At 46.0% G+C, this 19,064-nt stretch overlaps 1 protein-coding gene across 1 annotated transcript; it reads left to right on the top strand.

Moving 5' to 3' along the window:
* The first annotated feature begins 1,354 nt into the window (after positions 1-1,354).
* slc20a1b (solute carrier family 20 member 1b) lies at positions 1,355-19,007 on the top strand. The gene is made up of 11 exons (XM_083657253.1): positions 1,355-1,639; positions 2,821-3,560; positions 4,179-4,319; positions 5,504-5,589; positions 8,053-8,149; positions 13,439-13,558; positions 15,289-15,591; positions 15,735-16,374; positions 16,514-16,699; positions 16,893-16,977; positions 17,252-19,007. Exons 2-11 carry the CDS (start codon positions 3,203-3,205, stop codon positions 17,405-17,407), a joined length of 2,172 nt encoding a protein of 723 aa, XP_083513379.1. The 5' UTR covers positions 1,355-1,639; positions 2,821-3,202; the 3' UTR covers positions 17,408-19,007.
* The last annotated feature ends 57 nt before the right edge of the window (positions 19,008-19,064 follow it).

The following is a 19,064-nucleotide window of genomic DNA, read 5'->3' as shown; positions in this document are numbered from 1 at the left end:
GTCTTTTTGGGGAGACTGAAGGCTTTCAATAACGGTAGACAGACCATAGGACATGTGGGACCTAAGGGGGCTGAAGAAAGCTGTAAGAGATGTGCACCTACCCATATACACACATACACCTACAACGATTACTATTAATACCTATATTAATAGTAGGCTACTGACAGTATACCCTCTATCTAGACTATTAAGTAGACATCACAAAACTGTCAATACTACTAGCCTTGCATGTAGTAAGAGGGAGAAACTAGTTGCTATGTGTGCGGAACCTGAAAATCAAATAGAGACTAATTATATTTTGTTTGGTTATAATTAGGATCGACAAACTAATGGTTAGTATGAAAGTCACTTATTATGCAATTTTTTCACAGAGCAGTTTTTTGAGAAGGCTAGTCACGCCTTCGTTCCTTTGTCAAAAGCTGCCTTCAAGTGCTGCTGGTAATTACGAAGGATCCTGAGTGACCCCAGATTTGGTGCATATGAATAGGAAATTGGGAATTTTTCATGATCTCCCAGTTCCGAAGACGTTTAAAGGGCAGCAGAGACCACGGAAAGCCGTGTCAACGACTAATGGTAAGAGTGATGTACTATTTTATTATTTTACGTGATTATTATTACATTATTCTATGTAAATAAGTAGGCCTATTGTTGTACATTATGTGTAGATTTTCACAGTTTGCTATGCTTGTTGTTGCCATGCAAGCACAACCAATTTGGGCAAATTAGTTAATTAACTAAAACATCAATTGCATGTGGGTCCCAACCCCCCTCCATCCAATTAAATTGGACAATTAGAGGGCCCTCATGCCCCCCCCCCCACCCCCGTCTGCTGCTCTGTCAAAGAAAATTACATTTGTTAGAATCTATTCTAAAATGATGTTTTGAATGAGCGACAAGTCGTCTGTCAGAGCTCCTGCCTATGTGTTTGGTTCTTGTAGCAGGGGTTACTGCCTGGGGGTCATTTGGTTTGGGTTCCATAGATCTGTCTGCATTTTGGTCTCAGATTTTTGTTCTTGTCATGACCCATGCGTTATAGATGCTATAATGTGGCTCTTGTAATAAGATAAAGGGTTAATTGACTGTAAGGCTTATTTTTGGTATTTCAAGGGGAAAATGTGTCTACATTTCTACTTTATTTTTGACACAAGCTTTTCAGCTCTTCTTATGTGGCTCATCACCACTGCTGCTGAAAGAATACATTATGTTATGTAACATAATACAAAAATATTCCAATCGGAAATGGGACCCTGAACGCAGCATGAGCGATCTGCCTGGGCGGTGCTTGCAGCAGGGTGTATCCAATAAAAAAAGCAACACCGGCTCCTTCTGGTTCTACCGGCAAATCTACACATATACACGCGGCAGTGGGCTTTAGGTTCGTGTGACCGACTCATTCAAAACCAAACAGAGATTTCTGGATGTGGAAAAGGGGATTGCTTCAACGTCGAACCAGATAATCGTTAACCGGGATTTTTTTGTTGTTGATAGTAACGCGTTCGTTACGAGTTGTTTATTTTTGGAAATTTTTTATTTCCTCATCCCGCGCGCGCTATCGTACATTTTGTGCGCGAGCTAATTAACGTTAGCTCACTTTGCTAGCAAGCCGTATTATCCACGGGATTGATAACTGCTACGTGTGGTAAGTGTTTAAACGTGTTTTTGTTTGTCAACAGATGTAGATTGTATTATTCACCGACTACCATTAACGTCAGCATTTTATTGGCTTAACAGCAGCGTCACGTTACGCTATTAACGTTAGCTCGTAAATCGCTAACATTAAATGCCAGTCGCAACCAACACAGACAACTGGAATGACCTTCTACATGTCGTAGATGTTTTGATAGATTGGATAAAACATAATTTGCTCTCTCTATTGTGAAATGCACTGTCGTTTTATTCAACACACACCGGCTTATGTTGTGCTAATATTAGCTCTGTGTTGTCTGGAAGCGAACCAACAACCTTTTAATGAGAAGTGCCTATCGGGGAGCAGGTCGACCGTGCTGGATATCGATCTGTCATATCAGGCTTGGCGAGCATCTGATCTCAGCTGGCGGTTCACATAACAACGCTAACTACATTTACTAAACACAACGCGGATCGGATCGGAACGGGTACTTTTCCTTCATTGAGTCACATCCGGTTGCGCCGCCTTTTACGATCAATGTCAAGCATTACTCAAGAATTATGACTATAACTCATAACTAACGGTTCTGATCGTTATATAACGGCAAATTAAAGTGTTAAAACGTTGAGACGTTTAGTGTGGCTCTTCTCACAATAAAGCCAAGGCGAGTAGAGTTGCGTGTTTAGGGGCTGGACAGACGGTAACCGTAATGAATGGATGACGACACGTGCACACGTAGGGGAAATGAATTGTTAATGCAGCGCCTTGCTGCTGCTGAGCCCGTAATTACATGTAATCGCTAACGCTGGCCAGCCATGCGATAATGACACGCAGTTAAGTAGAAATGTATAAAGTAATTGGGTTGTATTGGATTAGTGTAGTAACGTTACCGACGAATCCTTCCTGTTCCTGCGACATTTCCAAAAAAATGGCCTCTCGTGGAGTTTTCAGGAAAGACAGCTAGAGGTCCTCATTCAACCCCAGCATTTTACTATGCGAGACTTTTCCACGCTGCCTGTAATGCAGTGTAGAATGTTATTAACACTTAAAACACACCTATCTAAGGATTTGTGTGGGCGTGGGAGGGGTGTGTGTGGTGGGGTCAGATTCTTTATTGAATGAGTTTTGGCCCTGAAGGTGGATTGACTAGAAAGGGCTAACTATTTTTGTTTTAATTTGTTTGTCTTTTTCAGGATGTACCTCTATTCACCTGCAGTTCCAGTTCCACAATGGCCACGTGTTTAGTAGTCTGCTCGGTCGCTCAGAGCCAGAGGGTCAGCAACAGACCTAGTACATTACTAGGATAGCAATACGCCCCACGCTATCTATACCTCTCACTACCTTAATTTATTCTGGCCAAGCCCAGACCAGCTTATTACCAACTTTGCACTGTTTACTGTCAGAAATCCTTCTGGACCGACAACTGAAGGAAGTTAGTTATTTATTAACTTTGTACCTCTTATTCGATTAGCTGCTGTTAAATAGTGAGTATCGATTTCTCAAGGCATTCAGTCCCTTTTAAGATTGTGAAGTAAGTCATTCTTATTATTTAGCCTACAATCACACACAGACAAAATGGTTTCGACAACTACCGCTGCAATAATACTGGCGACCACAGTAGCCGCGACCGCTGCGACCCAGGGCCCCCTGGTCGAGTACATGTGGCTGCTGATCGTCGGCTTCATCATCGCCTTCATCCTAGCCTTTTCCGTGGGTGCCAACGATGTGGCCAACTCGTTTGGCACGGCCGTGGGCTCCGGGGTGGTCACGCTGCGACAGGCCTGCATCCTGGCCACGGTGTTTGAGACCGTGGGCTCCGTGCTGCTCGGGGCCAAAGTCAGCGAGACCATCCGCAAGGGCATCATCGACGTCGACATGTACGCCAACGGCTCCGAGCACGTGCTGATGGCTGGATCCGTCAGTGCCATGTTTGGTGAGTACCTGAAGGAACCATCGTCGAAATAACACATTCCTTGATGGCCCCCAAGCATTAGGTTATTATGCCCCCAAACCAAGACTTGGGATATCAGATTTGAACATGCATCTAACATTAGAACATGACAATACTACAGAGTATCAATGCAAAGCTCATAGAATTTATTAATGTGTTGAAACTGTTATTAAATAGTTCAACAGTTTTATCTCTTTCCTCCTTACTATAGACTCTTTTCACGGGGGCCATTTTGTGTCGAAAAGGCAGTGTAAACACAGGTGCAAGCAAGACACTAATGAGGGTTCCATGAAGTGGGAAACCCTTATTACCGGTAGTTTCTTGCTTGCACCTGTGTTTACCCTGCCTTGTCGACACAAAATGGCCCCCTTGAAAAGGACGTATAGATTCATTTGTTTTGAGAAAAACTGATGCATTCTAGATCTGCGTGTTATAACTGGAATGCTGTGTCATCCTGTGTTATACCTTAGCTATCATGTATTAAGCAATAACGTTTGCCAACAGCCCTTGACTATTTCCTGATTCTGCAGGTTGTCTTAAGTTAAAGGTGTTTGGAAGGGCAAGGTGAGCACATGCTGATATGAATTTGTTAATTGTCAGGTTCTGCTGTGTGGCAGCTGGCGGCCTCCTTTCTTAAGCTACCCATCTCTGGAACCCACTGTATCGTTGGTGCTACTATCGGCTTCTCCCTGGTTGCTAAAGGCCAGCAAGGGGTCAGGTGGCTTCAACTCCTCCAAATCGGTGAGTCATTAACTTTGAAATCAGCCGACCTAGAAAAGGTCCTCAGTGTTTGGCCCAATTGCTTAGAGCTAGTGTTTACGTTCTGCATCACATACCATAATAACCTAATCTCAGGGTGTTGCCACTGCCAGTAACGTAAACATAGTATTATCACAATAGAGTCAGCAGTGTTTTGTCTGTGTCGAGGCCCTTCAGTATCCAGGGTAACACTGTTTGAAATGCACTGTTGTCCCGAAATGCAGCGATGATGGCAAAATCTGTAACATCTTGAAAGAAAACTTGGAATATGTTTTACATTTTATCCGGGTTCCCGCTCCGCTGTTTGGGCCTGTTTCTCCAGGCAAGTCAGGGAATATCAGGCACTTTTACAAATACGTCACTTTACTGGAATATACCGGGATTCATTTTGCAACTTGTTTCACACATTTATTACATTAGATGTTGGTTTTCAGCTTTAATTTGTTACAGCAAGCCCAAACATAGTGTAAACCAGGCTTTGACCCTTTTGGAAAAACAACATAATCAGACCAGCAAGGAATACAATGACATGATGGTTATGGAAAGACATGGAATTTGCCATCAGGGCCACAATGGGAACCCGGATTAATTCAGAAATGGAATAGAATTGTGCAAAATGATCCACCTGTTTGCTAACGGTGAAGTCAGCAGTATTAACAAGGTAATGTGTTATTTTCCAACAAGACATTTATAGGTTATTATAATTGAGACTGAGTTGGCATCAAAGCCTCAGACACATCATGTGTCATTTTTTTTCTTATTTAATTTTTTCAACAAATTCCTTAAATGACCCTGGTCTTCTACCCAGACAGCCATAATTAAACACACAAAATTAAGTGACCGAGTACTTTCTAAAACAGGTTTTTCTCAGCAGTTCTATGAAAATGGTCAAATCTCTGGACTCATAGGTTTGAGATGCTAATTGTAATGAAGGAATACATTGAAGATATTTCAACGCCAACATGTGTTGCTGTTGCCCAACAGATTTATCTGTTTCAGTAGATGAAATCCATATTTTCACAAAATTGTACAGTTTTTGTATGGAATATTTCACGTCGAGTGTAAATCTTAACCATAAAAAAAAATAGGCCGATTACTTAAATTACTCTCAAATTGAATAGGTTTTGTGTGTTAAGAATTAACACCCATCTTTCTTTTCTGTGCAGTTGGATCCTGGTTCCTGAGCCCACTTCTGTCTGGTATCATGTCAGGCATTGTTTTCTACTTTGTGCGCATGTACATCTTACACAAGGTAAGCTGGCTGTGCTCACATTCTAGCATGTCCTTCAGCAGGGTGTGTGTGAGAGAGAGTGGGTGAGGGAGGTGTGGTATGTGAGGGTGAGTGGGTGTATGTGAGGGTGAGAGTGTGACTGGTTGGGTGGGTGTGAGAGTGGGTGGGTGGGTGTGTGTGTGTGTGTGTGTGTGTGTGGTGTGTGTGTGTGTGTGTGTGTGAGAGAGTGGTTGGGTGTGAAATGTTTTGGGTGTTCTCTTTCAGCACAACCTCGCGCCACCAGGCTCTCTCTTAAAGGAGAAGAGCCTGGTGGGATCCATTAGGTCAGGGATACTCAACTTGCTTTGTCCGGGGGCCACTTTCGTGAAATGATAGGAGGCCAATTAATAAACAAACAATATAAAAAATTTCTGTAGCGGATTGTAGGTTTTTGGGGTGTCAGCCGGAGTTTAGTCTGACAATGTTGTGCACACCGGATAGTTAGTTAGGTTAAGTACATACATAAGTGTTAGCTAGAGCTCAGTCAAACTTTATTTCACGTTAGTTTTTATGGTGAACTACGGTAGATTCTAATTCACAATGAAAAAATTATTAGAAAATGGTCGGGGGGCCACTTCTGCACGGGCCGCATCTGGCCCCCGGGCCGCAAGTTGAGTACTACTGCATTAGTGGGTGCGTCGGTCTTCCTCTAAGACCCGCCCCTGATCCGGCTGTGTCTTCCTCTAAGACCCGCCCCTGATCCGGCTGTGTCTTCCTCTAAGACCCGCCCCTGATCCAGCCGGCAGTGTCTTCCTCTAAGACCCGCCCCTGATCCAGCCGGCAGTGTCTTCCTCTAAGACCCGCCCCTGATCCAGCCGGCAGTGTCTTCCTCTAAGACCCGCCCCTGATCCAGCCGGCAGTGTCTTCCTCTAAGACCCGCCCCTGATCCAGCCGGCAGTGTCTTCCTCTAAGACCCGCCCCTGATCCAGCCGGCAGTGTCTTCCTCTAAGACCCGCCCCTGATCCAGCCGGCAGTGTCTTCCTCTAAGACCCGCCCCTGATCCAGCCGGCAGTGTCTTCCTCTAAGACCCGCCCCTGATCCAGCCGGCTGCGTCTTCCTCTAAGACCCGCCCCTGATCCAGCCGGCAGTGTCTTCCTCTAAGACCCGCCCCTGATCCGGCAGTGTCTTCCCCTAAGACCCGCCCCTGATCCGGCAGCGTCTTCCTCTAAGACCCGCCCCTGATCCGGCAGTGTCTTCCTCTAAGACCTGCCCCTGATCCAGCCGGCAGTGTCTTCCTCTAAGACCTGCCCCTGATCCAGCCGGCAGTGTCTTCCTCTAAGACCTGCCCCTGATCCAGCCGGCAGTGTCTTCCTCTAAGACCCGCCCCTGATCCGGCAGTATTTCCACTTTGTGTGCTGCTGCTAGAGCAGTATTTTCATTCCCCCATAGAAAGATGGTTTTACTGTATATGATGTTAGTTAATTTAATTGGGGTAGCTACATGGCTAGATAACACGCATCACATGTATTTACAGTACGTTACCATGACTAGGGATGGGCATCGAATTTCGAATTTTCGAATAATCGTTGTTATTATCAAGGTCGACTTTTATTATTGAAATTCGAAATTCGAAAAAAAAAAAAAAAAAAATTTTTTTTTTTTTTTTTTGAGTGAAATGTTGCATTGTCTCCCCTGATTCTAAGAAATCGCTTGGTTTGAGCAAGTAGAACAATTTTTATAAGCATTTTAAGCAAGGTTTATGGAAAAATGAATGGCGGATGAAATCCCATGAAGAGGGAGAGGGGGTGACTTTGGCACCCCTTTGGCACTCAGACCTGAGCCTACTAAATATTTAATGAACCACTCATGATTGTCAAAACTGTTTTTTATTTTCGAAAATGTCAATGTCATGTAACATGTTCTTTACTTCAGTGGTGCAATGCTTGTTTGAGCTAAAAATCCACAGCAGAAGCTTTTTATATTAATTAATAAAGCCGTAGACTTAGAATCAGGGGAGACAATGCAACATTTCACTCACAAAAAATAAATAAATAAATAAATAAATTTTTAATTTTTTTTACATTTTTATTTTTATTTTCGAATTTCGAATTAAATTCGAATTTGGCCAGCGAATTTCGAATAGTGTTTTTGCTAGAAATGCCCATCCCTAACCATGACGCCCTGTTTTCAGAGCAGAATTGTTTTTTTTAGCACAAAAGTTCTGCATCCGCCTGATCTGCTAACGGAAGGCTGTGATGCTAATATGCTTTTGGCCCCATTCTACCTTCAACACTGTAGCAGCTCCATGCTCAGATTGCAGAACTGTTTGTACAAAGAATGAAGTTGCTTCTTTTTCTCAAACCAGTTCCTCATCCTGGTCATGCAGCCTGGTTTCAAATCACCCGTCGCGCCCCACCACAGTAACCTTGACAGTACAATGCTCAGTCTGTCCCGACAGTGAGAGTGGTATTTCTGACCTTGCGTTCTCGTGTTCTGTCCCTGTAGAAAGACCCCGTGCCCAACGGACTGAAGGCCCTGCCCGTCTTCTATGCCATCACCATGGGGATCAACCTGTTCTCCATCATGTTCACTGGAGCTCCGAGTGAGTATCATTGTTCCACACTCCCTCCGTCCTGCCTGCCTGCCTGCCTGCCTGCCCACAGCCACAAGCTTAAAATAACCTGCTCCCTCAGACAGCCGGATGCCCACACTTATTCCATCCAGACCCGAACCAGACTGTTTACTCTTTTCACACAACGCTTGTTTATTTTAACATGTCACTGTTTTGTTGGGGGCCATCTTGCCCCGTGGTTGTATGTGGGTCATGACTCGCTCTAAAATGTCATTTTAGATCGAGCACAACAGGGAGCCGGAAATAAAGATTTCACTTAATTCTTGACGTCAGTGTCTGTGCCCCTCAGACATGGAGGAGGAAAGCAGACGTAAAAAAAGACGAGGGCGTTTGAAATGACCACTTAATCACCACTGCCTTTTTAAGATGTATCGCTGCTGTCTGTGCATTTGTTTCATAGTGTTCTTTGAATGTTTGTGTTTTTTTTGGTAGCCTCGTCAAGAAACTCCTATTAAACGAGCAACTTGTGCTCCTTGTGTTTTCTTCTCTCTACAGGGCCTAACAGGTTCAAGACGTTAGCTGGCCTCGGCCATTAAATGGCCGCTGCCAGGCCAGAATAACGACCAGATATGATGTGTATGTGTGCGTGCACGTCAGTACACTCCACACTACCCAGCATGGTCCATAGGCCTGCTTAGGAGATACCTTCACACTACCAGCATGGCCCATAGGCCTGCTTAGGAGATACCTCACACTACCAGCATGGCCCATAGGCCTGCTTAGAAGATACCTTCACACTACCAGCATGGCCCATAGGCCTGCTTAGGAGATACCTTCACACTACCCAGCATGGCCCATAGGCCTGCTTAGAAGATGCCTTCACACTACCCAGCATGGCCCATAGGCCTGCTTAGAAGATACCTTCACACTACCAGCATGGCCCATAGGCCTGCTTAGGAGATACCTTCACACTACCCAGCATGGCCCATAGGCCTGCTTAGAAGATGCCTTCACACTACCCAGCATGGCCCATAGGCCTGCTTAGGAGATACCTTCACACTACCCAGCATGGCCCATAGGCCTGCTTAGAAGATACCTCACACTGACAGCATGGCCCATAGGCCTGCTTAGGAGATACCTTCACACTACCCAGCATGGCCCATAGGCCTGCTTAGAAGATACCTCACACTACCAGCATGGCCCATAGGCCTGCTTAGAAGATACCTCACACTGACAGCATGGCCCATAGGCCTGCTTAGAAGATACCTCACACTACCAGCATGGCCCATAGGCCTGCTTAGAAGATACCTCACACTGACAGCATGGCCCATAGGCCTGCTTAGAAGATACCTCACACTACCAGCATGGCCCATAGGCCTGCTTAGAAGATACCTCACACTGACAGCATGGCCCATAGGCCTGCTTAGGAGATACCTCACACTGACAGCATGGCCCATAGGCCTGCTTAGGAGATACCTCACACCTCAACAACACACTCTACACAAGGACCTGTACTTGGGTCCCTCACGTACAAATCGATGGAACATCACATTCCAGACACCCTGACAAGCCCATTCTTCTACCCTCTGTGAAGGACTAGATGTTAAGCCATGAATTAGAATGACATCAGGGAGTTTAAGACCACATGGACAACATGGTATCCACACGTATAGATGGCGTTTTGTCATCGGATACAGGCTCATCGGTGGACCCCGAGACTATAGCTGAGGCAGTTTTAGCACAGGGATAAACCTGCTCTTTGCCTACACAGTCAGTTCCCCCACTGCCAACCTGCTCTTTGCCTACACAGTCAGTTCCCCCACTGCCAACCTGCTCTTTGCCTACACAGTCAGTTCCCCCACTGCCAGAACAACAGCTTTGTAATCAGGCATCACAGTCAGTAGCCATGGATTGCTAACATTGCAAAAGCATTAGTTTTTGAAGATCAGATATCCGATGTTTGTTGCAGGCCTCGTCTTGGATAGTAACGTAGCCTGGTGTACCCATGGGTACAGCATGTTTGCTTTCCTGCAACAGAAGTGCACGTTCCCCCCTGATCTCACTCCCATTGTAGCCGTGTCATCGGACACCGAGCGTCCAACAGCACATTCCTCCAGTCCGTATATACGGCAGAGCCACAGACCTCAAGTCAGCAGCATGTGTGAAGAGTGAAGGCAAAGTGGCCCAAAGAATCTGGAGGTCAGAAGGTTGGATGGTTACAGATGAGGCTGGATGGGAGTTGGGCTCTCAACACCTCATAAATCACTCTGCTGCTGCTGTCCACTCAGTGAAGATCCACCCCCCAAAAAAACTGATTTTATATATGATTCCTCGCCTCCTGGATTATTGTTCCACCAACTTGTGAGTTGGCAGTGAATGTCAGGCTGACTTACAGTAGCAAGACGCTGAGCCTTAACGCCCAGAGGAACTTTGATCTGTTTCCGGAGTAACACTTAAGAACCAGGAAGTGTTCCTGTGCCCTGAATCTGTCTCGTTACAGAATTGGCTTCCTGCTCAGTTACTCTCTTGTTGCCTAGTTTTTGATGACGCACGTTCATTTTTTTTTTTATATACATCATCATCACCAACGTTCACCAACCGGCCAATTCCCAGCAAATCTGGGGGTCATTTAGTGCGTCATCTTTAATATTAGGGTCATGTTAATATTGAATAACTGCAATTTAGCGGACAGAAGGCCAGCTTTGTCCAGATATATTTACCATCGCCCCTCAGAGTATTGAAACTTTTTCCTGTATAGCACTTTGTAGCGTTGAGCAAAAAAAAGAAAAACAAAGTGCAGACTAGAGTATCGTAGCGATAATCCATTTTGACCCCCTACAGACACCCCCCCCCCCCCCCCCCCATTGATGAACTTCAATACGGTTTAGCTAATTTTCTGCTTGACTTCCCGTTTGAAAAACAAACAGCCGGTGGCATCGCCTGCTCTGGGGACACTAAACAATCGGCAGCATGATAACAGCTAATCGCAGCACAGTAGAGATGAAGCCACTATTCCCAAACAAAATGATAACGCTTCAACGATAGATCCTTATTGTTGAGACTGAATGTCAGGCCCGAGGAGTTTCTTCGGGGGTTGTCTCTTATTCGGTGCCGTAACTTAATCCTAATAACTCTGGTAAGTTTTACACAAAAAAACCTTGGGGCAAAAAAAAGAAAGAAGTGAAGACAATTAGAGCGCGTGCCTCGCCAAGTGAGTCATAAACCTTTGTCACATTTTAACTGTGGGTGTAATTAGAGTTTTGGTTACTGCAGGGCTGCACTTTATAGTATAGTGGAAAGAAACAACACAACATGTTATTGTGTCATGTAGGCCACGGGATACAGGGAGGGGTTTGGAACGCGCCGTGGTCACATTCCACTTCCTGTGCAAGTCCCATTCATCCCACTGCATGGCTGTGGTCTAGACTCACCCGGCGCTTTTGTGTACGAGTGTTTTATAGACCAGCTCTATTTCTCTTTTTTAATTTTAATCGACCCTCTTTTAAGACGTGACCAGCAAAATAGTCATTACAGCATGTCCACACAACAAACCCCAGCGGGTCATAGCGATCCCCGTACCCCCTGAGTCCCCACACACCCCCCCCCTCGTTCCAACCCAGCTATCAGTGCTCAGGAGTGTCCGGCCGACCCAACACCTGTTTAGTGAAAGATAGGAGGCTCAGCTGTTGCAGGGCAGCGGGGGGGGGGGGGGCGGGTGCCCCCCCCTAAGGGGTGTTCCTCTCCCCCGCTTGCATCTCCACCTCCTGGAGGGAATGAGTTTGCATCTCCACCTCCTCCTGGAGGGAATGAGTTTGCATTGCGTAACTTAAACACACAACACGTAGGTGGTGCTGCTGTGCTCTGCAGTCTCCTGCCGCAGCATGTGAGGATGAGTCAGTGTGTGTGGAGAGAGAGAGAGAGAGAGAGAGTCCGGCCGTGGTGGTGGACTCTGCCCTCGGCCGCACGAACACGACGACCGAGACACTTTATCTTTGAGCCTTGACCCCCCCCCCACAACTTCCCCTTTTGTTTATCTTTCACATCCCAAACGCTCCCGACTTTGCTGTTTTTTTTTTCCTCTTTTTGGTCAAGGTCACCTCGGCAGAGATGCTCCTGGAATTCTCAACACCTCGTTGTTTTTCCCCCACATTCCTTTCCCTAACCACACTGCGTCCTCCTGTCTGTCTGAGGATGATGGCTGCTTCCTGGGGGAAATGTGTACTGTTAGCATGCACCGCACCGCACTGCGTTTACATCCAGCCCTTAAGCTCAGACCTTACTGCAGTCTTGGCAGGAGTTTGTTCTTTATGCTACAGTGAAGAACTCCCCCCTTTCTTTTCACTATTTTTTTCTCCCTCTCCTCCCCCCTTCTTCCCAAGTGAAGAAGTCTTTTTAAGGAGCTCGTTGTCCACGTGTGCAGTTGCTATCTGGGCACTTCAGGGGTCACTGTGGCATCTTTCACCTCTAGGCGTTACATAACTGTTCACATCCAGGAGGCACACAACATGCTCGCCATATTTAACCGGGACACGGCACAATGAGGCAGTGTGCAATTTAGCTTGCTGTGTGTTGACAACCAGTGTCAGGGGGACGGCACGGCACACATGGCCACACGTCATTGAAGATGACATGTTTCCCCCCTGTAGGCAGTTTCCTCCATCTGTGTTAGTCAGTTATGTTGTAGATGAGAAGAACACAAGTTAATTCTGACATTGCCATCTCTATTTTATGCTATTTTTGATTAAAGGAACACTCCGCCCATTTTCAACCAGCTTTGTATCATTAGAATATCAGTAGTATATCAGAAAACTGTAAACGGTTTTGAAGTCTGTCATTTAATTTGACAGCTATTGAGTGTTAAAGTGTGGACCAGTGACATCACTGGTCCACACTAACTCAAATGAATAACTCATTAACTCAAATCAACTCTCAATAACTGTCAAACTATTCATCATTCATCTAGTTTGACAGTTATTGAGAGTTGATTTGAGTTAATGAGTTATTAATTTGAGTTAGTGTGGACCAGTGATGTCACTGGTCCACACTTTAACACTCAATAACTGTCAAATTAAATGACAGACTTCAAAACCGTTTACAGTTTTCTGATATACTACTGATGTTCTAATGATACAAAGCTGGTTGAAAATGGGCGGAGTGTTCCTTTAATATTATGTTGCCACTTGCCATACACTACTATACAATAGTTTCATAAGAATAATCAGTTGTAATTCTAGTCTGTATTGTCCTCTGAGGAAAGGTGCCAGTCTTGTTTTGTTAAACTTGTCTTTCTCTTGTTTCCCCTCTTGTGTCTCTCTTCAGTGCTGGGCTTTGACAAAGTCCCCTGGTGGGTGATTCTGCTGATCTCTCTGGGCTTCTCGGTGCTGACCGCTCTGTTTGTCTGGTTCGTCGTCTGCCCGCGCCTCAAGAAGAAGATCGAACGTAAGTCCCACTTCAAGCTTTCTCATTTAGGTGACCTTTTACGATAGAGGGCTGCGATGGTTACCGCAGTAGAGAGGCAAAGTGAAACGTCACTTCCTGCTTTTCTCCCTGTACCAAGCGCTGAAAAAATGTGAATGGCGGTGAACTGCGACTTTCTTGACATGCAAAGTTATGTTTTTTTAAATGGACAAAATGAACGTTGGCACCCCCGTGTGCACAATTCAAACGGGATCCCAAAAAAATAGCCTTATTCTCTGTTCACCGCCATTCGTGTTTTTCCCCAGCGCTGGTACAGGGAGAAAAGCAGGAAGTGACGTTTCACTTTGGCTCTCTATACCGTGGTCATGTGACTCATAGAGATGAACGTGATGTCACTTCAGTAGCAAAATGGCAGTAAGAAAATGTGAGTTGCATCACAGCCCAACCTTATATGACTAAACACGCCGTCAACAGGCTCTGCTGGCCAGAAAAGGTTGTTTCCTTTCTGAAACCACTGAACAAGTGAGGGATTTAGCATTGCTCATGTAGCCTCAAACTATTCTAAGGGCCTAGTAATCTAATCCAACAAATGGAGCTCAGGGGTAATTTGTCATATTGGAGCATTCTAACCTGTGTGTGTGTGTGTGTGTGTGTGTGTGTGTGTGTGTGTGTTATAATCCTGGATTAAAGTCAAAATCCAAAGACCCATCTGCATTGACACATTGAGATTGTGTCTTGGGGAATAGCACTCGATTTCAACCTTCATGGATGTAGAGTTACATTCAGTAATTCTCTCCCATAGCTAGAAGCTATTTTCTCTTGCCCCTTTTGATTTAGCAAAGATGGAACACTACACAGCATCTTAAAGGGGAAAATATGTATTTTGGATTTTAGGGTGAGCTGTTCCTTTTAATACATAAAGCTGAATTTGACAATCCAGTTTCCCATCAGTTTTCCAATGAAACCGTACCAGAACGAATCTTGATTTACTTCACAAATTTGTGTTTTGGTTCACTATTTGTAGCCAAGTTTAGAAAGTTGTTAATTGTCATCACAAATAGTGATCTGAGTCTGCCTGGCTGTAGTCATAATGATGCTTGTAGCATTAGCATTAGCATCCGTTGACCAGTCTAGTCTAGTCCCGGTAGACGGAAGCAGCCTAATTGGGTCATAGTGATCCACTAATTGGTCTTTACCTCTTTAACTTAAATAGCCCTTAGGCTTAAAATAGCCCTTGACTTAGGTGTTGACATGCTATTTGTAGGGTGAAAGCTGAGGCCATCATGGCCCCAGTCAGAAATAACTGCTTCAACTCTGGCCTTGACCAGTTCCAATGATGCAATGAGGCCAACTGACCAAAATCTTCCTGGGATTATCACATGGAAAAATATTGGCATTGAGTATCTGATTCGCTTAAAAAAAAAAAAATCTCACGTGAAGCACAGTCAGGCCCTGTTGAGTCTGATCTTATTTCACGAGTGAAGCTACAAATGGTCTTGTAAATATGCTCTTTTTAATAAGGTCATAATCCATTTGATCCTGTGAACAGAGAGAGAGAGAGAGAGGGGCTCAGTTTAGTAGGGCAAAGTTGTCTTCTTCTGGTTATGTAATTCTTGCAACTCCCTAGAAGCGAGGTTAAAAGGGAACACATGTGCTGCGCTCATGTTCCTCTACTGTACTTTGCGTACATGTCTGGACCCGACCCAAGCCGTCTCGTCTAACATCTAACCACTCCACCCCTCCTCCACCAGGAGATCTCAAGTCCTCCAGCCCCTCAGAGAGCCCCCTGATGGAGAAGAGGGAGTTGCGAGAGGCCCACTGTCCAATCCTGAAGCAGACTCCCAAGGAGGGCACCACCACACCCACCGACCCAGCGGCCAATCAGACGGAGAGCCCCTCTGCTCCGCCCCTGCTCCCCGCCGCCGAGGAGCGCAGGGTGGCCTTTGACATCGGAGACGACGACGACGACGCCGCCGACAACGACAACAAAGAACGCAGAGTGGCCTTTGACATCGGAGATTCTGATGACACCGACTACAGCAATACTAATGGTGGTAAGTGTGGAGAGACGAGGCAGTCATGTGTTTTTGTTTTGATGTGTGCAGGACGGGAACATAATGTTCCTTGCATGATTTTTAGGACTTCCTCAATGCCTTTTACTGCTCCACGGCAATCAACTCTTTTGTCTCCGTTTCAGTCCCCAGACAGGTCGAGTGCAACAATCAGGTCAACAACCAGCAAGTCCAGAATGCCGGCGACTCCGCCAATCACGTCCAGTTCAACAACCAGGCCCAGTTCACCAACAGGCCCGCCCACATCCCCAGTAACGGTTACAGCACGTACCACACGGTGCACAAAGACTCCGGCCTCTACAAGGACCTGCTGCACAAGCTCCACCTGGCCAAGGTGGGCGACTGCATGGGCGAGGGCAACGACCGGCCCATCCGCCGCAACAACAGCTACACCTCCTACACCATGGCCATCATCGGCCTGCACGGGGAGTTCAGGCACCGCGAGGGCGAGTACCGCTCCTCCGGCGAGGAGGGCGGCGACAAAGGCGGCCCGGGGTCGGGCGGTCAGGAGAAGAAGCGCGTACGTATGGACAGCTACACCAGCTACTGCAACGCCGTGGCGGAGCACATGGCGCCCGAGGGCCTGGCGGAGGCGGACGTGACCGTGGAGATGGAGATGGCGAAGGGGGACGCGGGGAGCAGCCGGAGCTCTCTGGACGACGACGGACTCGACGCCGACAAACCCGAGGTCTTCCAGCTCTTCCAGTTCCTCCAGATTCTCACCGCCTGCTTTGGCTCCTTCGCCCACGGAGGCAATGACGTTAGGTAGGCAGGACGCCTCATGAAGACCACGTTCGTGGCAATGATGGAATTCGTTCAAATGAGGGTTGGCAATTATGCTTCTGGTGATGATTTAAACTTTTGACTTTTTGAAATAACCTAATTACCGGTATTTAATTTGCAGTAATGCCATTGGACCCTTGGTAGCTCTGTGGCTGGTCTACACAACTAGCAGTGTGACTACGAACGCACCCACGCCCATCTGGCTGCTGCTGTACGGAGGAGTTGGTATCTGCGCCGGGCTCTGGGTGTGGGGCCGCAGAGTCATCCAGACGATGGGCAAAGACCTGACACCCATCACCCCCTCCAGGTACAGACACTACTGACACCCATCACCCCCTCCAGGTACAGACACCACAGACCACGCACAACTTGTTTCTCCTTAAGTCACAAAACCACATCCTCCTCAGACGTTACGCGTCTTTTTTAAATTAGCACACATGCTCAGACAGATCCACCTGAGAAACCATGAGTCTTATGTGTGTGTTTTTTCCTCCCTGCAGTGGTTTCAGCATAGAACTGGCCTCAGCCCTGACCGTCGTGGTTGCCTCGAACATTGGCCTGCCTGTCTCCACCACCCACTGCAAGGTAAGCTTGGTCAAACACTGTGGTCTGAGAGCCAGACTCTGAGACATGGAGAAATGGACTATTTAATGTGTGGGGGAGGCTACAGTCAACAGCATCCCAATCTGGCAGTCGGCTCTAAATGTGGGGCAACTTTCTCTTCAACGAAACTTTTGAGGTTCCCAGAGGAGTTCAATAAATGTGTTGGCAATTAGCGAAGACTCGTGAATCGATGGGAGATAATGGTAGTCAGCTGCTGAGAATGTGTGCGTGTGTGTGTGTGTGTGTGCACTTCCAGGTGGGCTCTGTGGTGGCAGTAGGCTGGCTGCGCTCCAGGAAGGCGGTAGACTGGCGTCTGTTCAGGAACATCTTCATGGCGTGGTTTGTGACGGTGCCCATCTCGGGCCTGATCAGCGCCGCCATCATGGCCCTCTTCACCTACGTCATCCTGTGAGCATCGGGTCGCAACCCCACGCAGGGGGAGGAGAGAGAAACCGCTTCAGAGCGCCACCGAGGAGGAGGAGAGACGAGACGAGTTGGGAGGCCAAAAATATATCGTTTGCCTCGAAGAGCCGACCACTTTGGAAGAAAAAACAGAACTGGTTTAAAAGGAGTTGTGATAACCGGGCCTGCGGTTCTTGGCTGCATCATCCTCAACCTAGAATTGGCCCGTTGTGTTCCATTTGGGCCAGATGACTTCCAAAGGGAAGGTTGCATTTCTTTGTTTGTTCTGACTTTTTACTTTTTTTCTCATTCTGTAAAGAGCTAATGAAATGAAAAGAAACCTTTTTTTTTTCCCCTAATACTCTTTGCTTCCATTTTTTTTTACTCTGGAATTATGTGTATATACAACCACGTTGTTTTTTTTGTTAATATTATTTTACAAGTTAGAAAGACAAATGAACAATTAAAATGCAGTATTAGCCTTTTGCAGATGTATATCTCCAGACATAACATGCTGAAAATAAACTAGTAGCAAAAGCAGTATTTTTAGGTGCAAAACGAGGTTATTGGTGTGTGGTTTTTCACATTTTAAATGCCAACATCAACATAAGTCTTTGTTACTGGTGAATTAATAGTTTGAATCTGGTTCCTTGTGTCCCCTCAAACCTGTTAGAGAACAGGGTGACTGCCGAGAGCCTGCTCAAATTCCCCTGGGTCTTCTACCATCCAGATTAGTGGGTCAAGTTAACGGCGGTGTTTTGTCTATGCTATTCGCAACAATTATCATTTGAATAATTTACTATGATAATGGTACTTCTACACATGCACTGGTTAAGTACTTGCAGATGTATAGGAGAAACACTGTACCACTAATAGGAAGTAGTCGACTCGGCGCACTTGGCAGGAAACGACAGTGGGTCAAGATAAGGGATCGTCGTCAGAATTTGAGTATGCAGTTAACGAGTTCTTCAGAATTTCCACTACATATCTGTGATGATTATAGTAGACCTTTCACTGAAATGACATGGCTACTTCAATCTGACAAAATGTAACGGTAGAATGTCAACGCACAAATGTGTTCTCAAACGAGACCTGAAATTTTCCTGTTAAAACTTGATCGCATCAAACTTAGATGGGTTAAATGCTTTAGTCCGGCCCAAGACTTCAGTAGTCCTTTTTTTCTCTTGCAATTCAACTTCCAGTATATCGGATTACTTCCCCACTGTTATTCTTTTCTTCTTCTGTGGAATGTACACCTGCCTCAATATTGGGTTTGCTACTCGCTACCCCCTCTCCTTGGACTTAGGAGTTACATGGTCGGTTCATGAGCTTGTTGAGTGAGGAAGAACCTGGAGATGATTAGGCTGGATGGTGTGGAGCTGACCTGGATGATGTTTGAGCGAGGGGGGGATGTCATGGCATGATGCCACCAGTGTGTGGTGGTCATTTGGCTGCAGTACTAAATGCATTGTAGACCTACAGTACAGATGCTGTTAGTTGCCTTAATAGTTGTTCCCCTACTTAGGTACCAAAGAAAATGCCCCCCTCCCCTTTTCTTTTCCTTAATGCATATCATAGGCTACACTCTGTCTAAACCAGACCGGCAGAAGGGGGGGAAAAAACAGAAAAATAAATAAAAATGGTAAAATAATGTTCTGGTCTCTTGA

Source organism: Poromitra crassiceps, assembly GCF_964638095.1.
Source record: "Poromitra crassiceps genome assembly, chromosome: 21".
NCBI lineage: Eukaryota > Metazoa > Chordata > Actinopteri > Beryciformes > Melamphaidae > Poromitra > Poromitra crassiceps.
The sequence above is the reverse complement of the archived record's forward strand: the minus strand, read 5'-3'. Positions and strand labels throughout refer to the sequence as shown.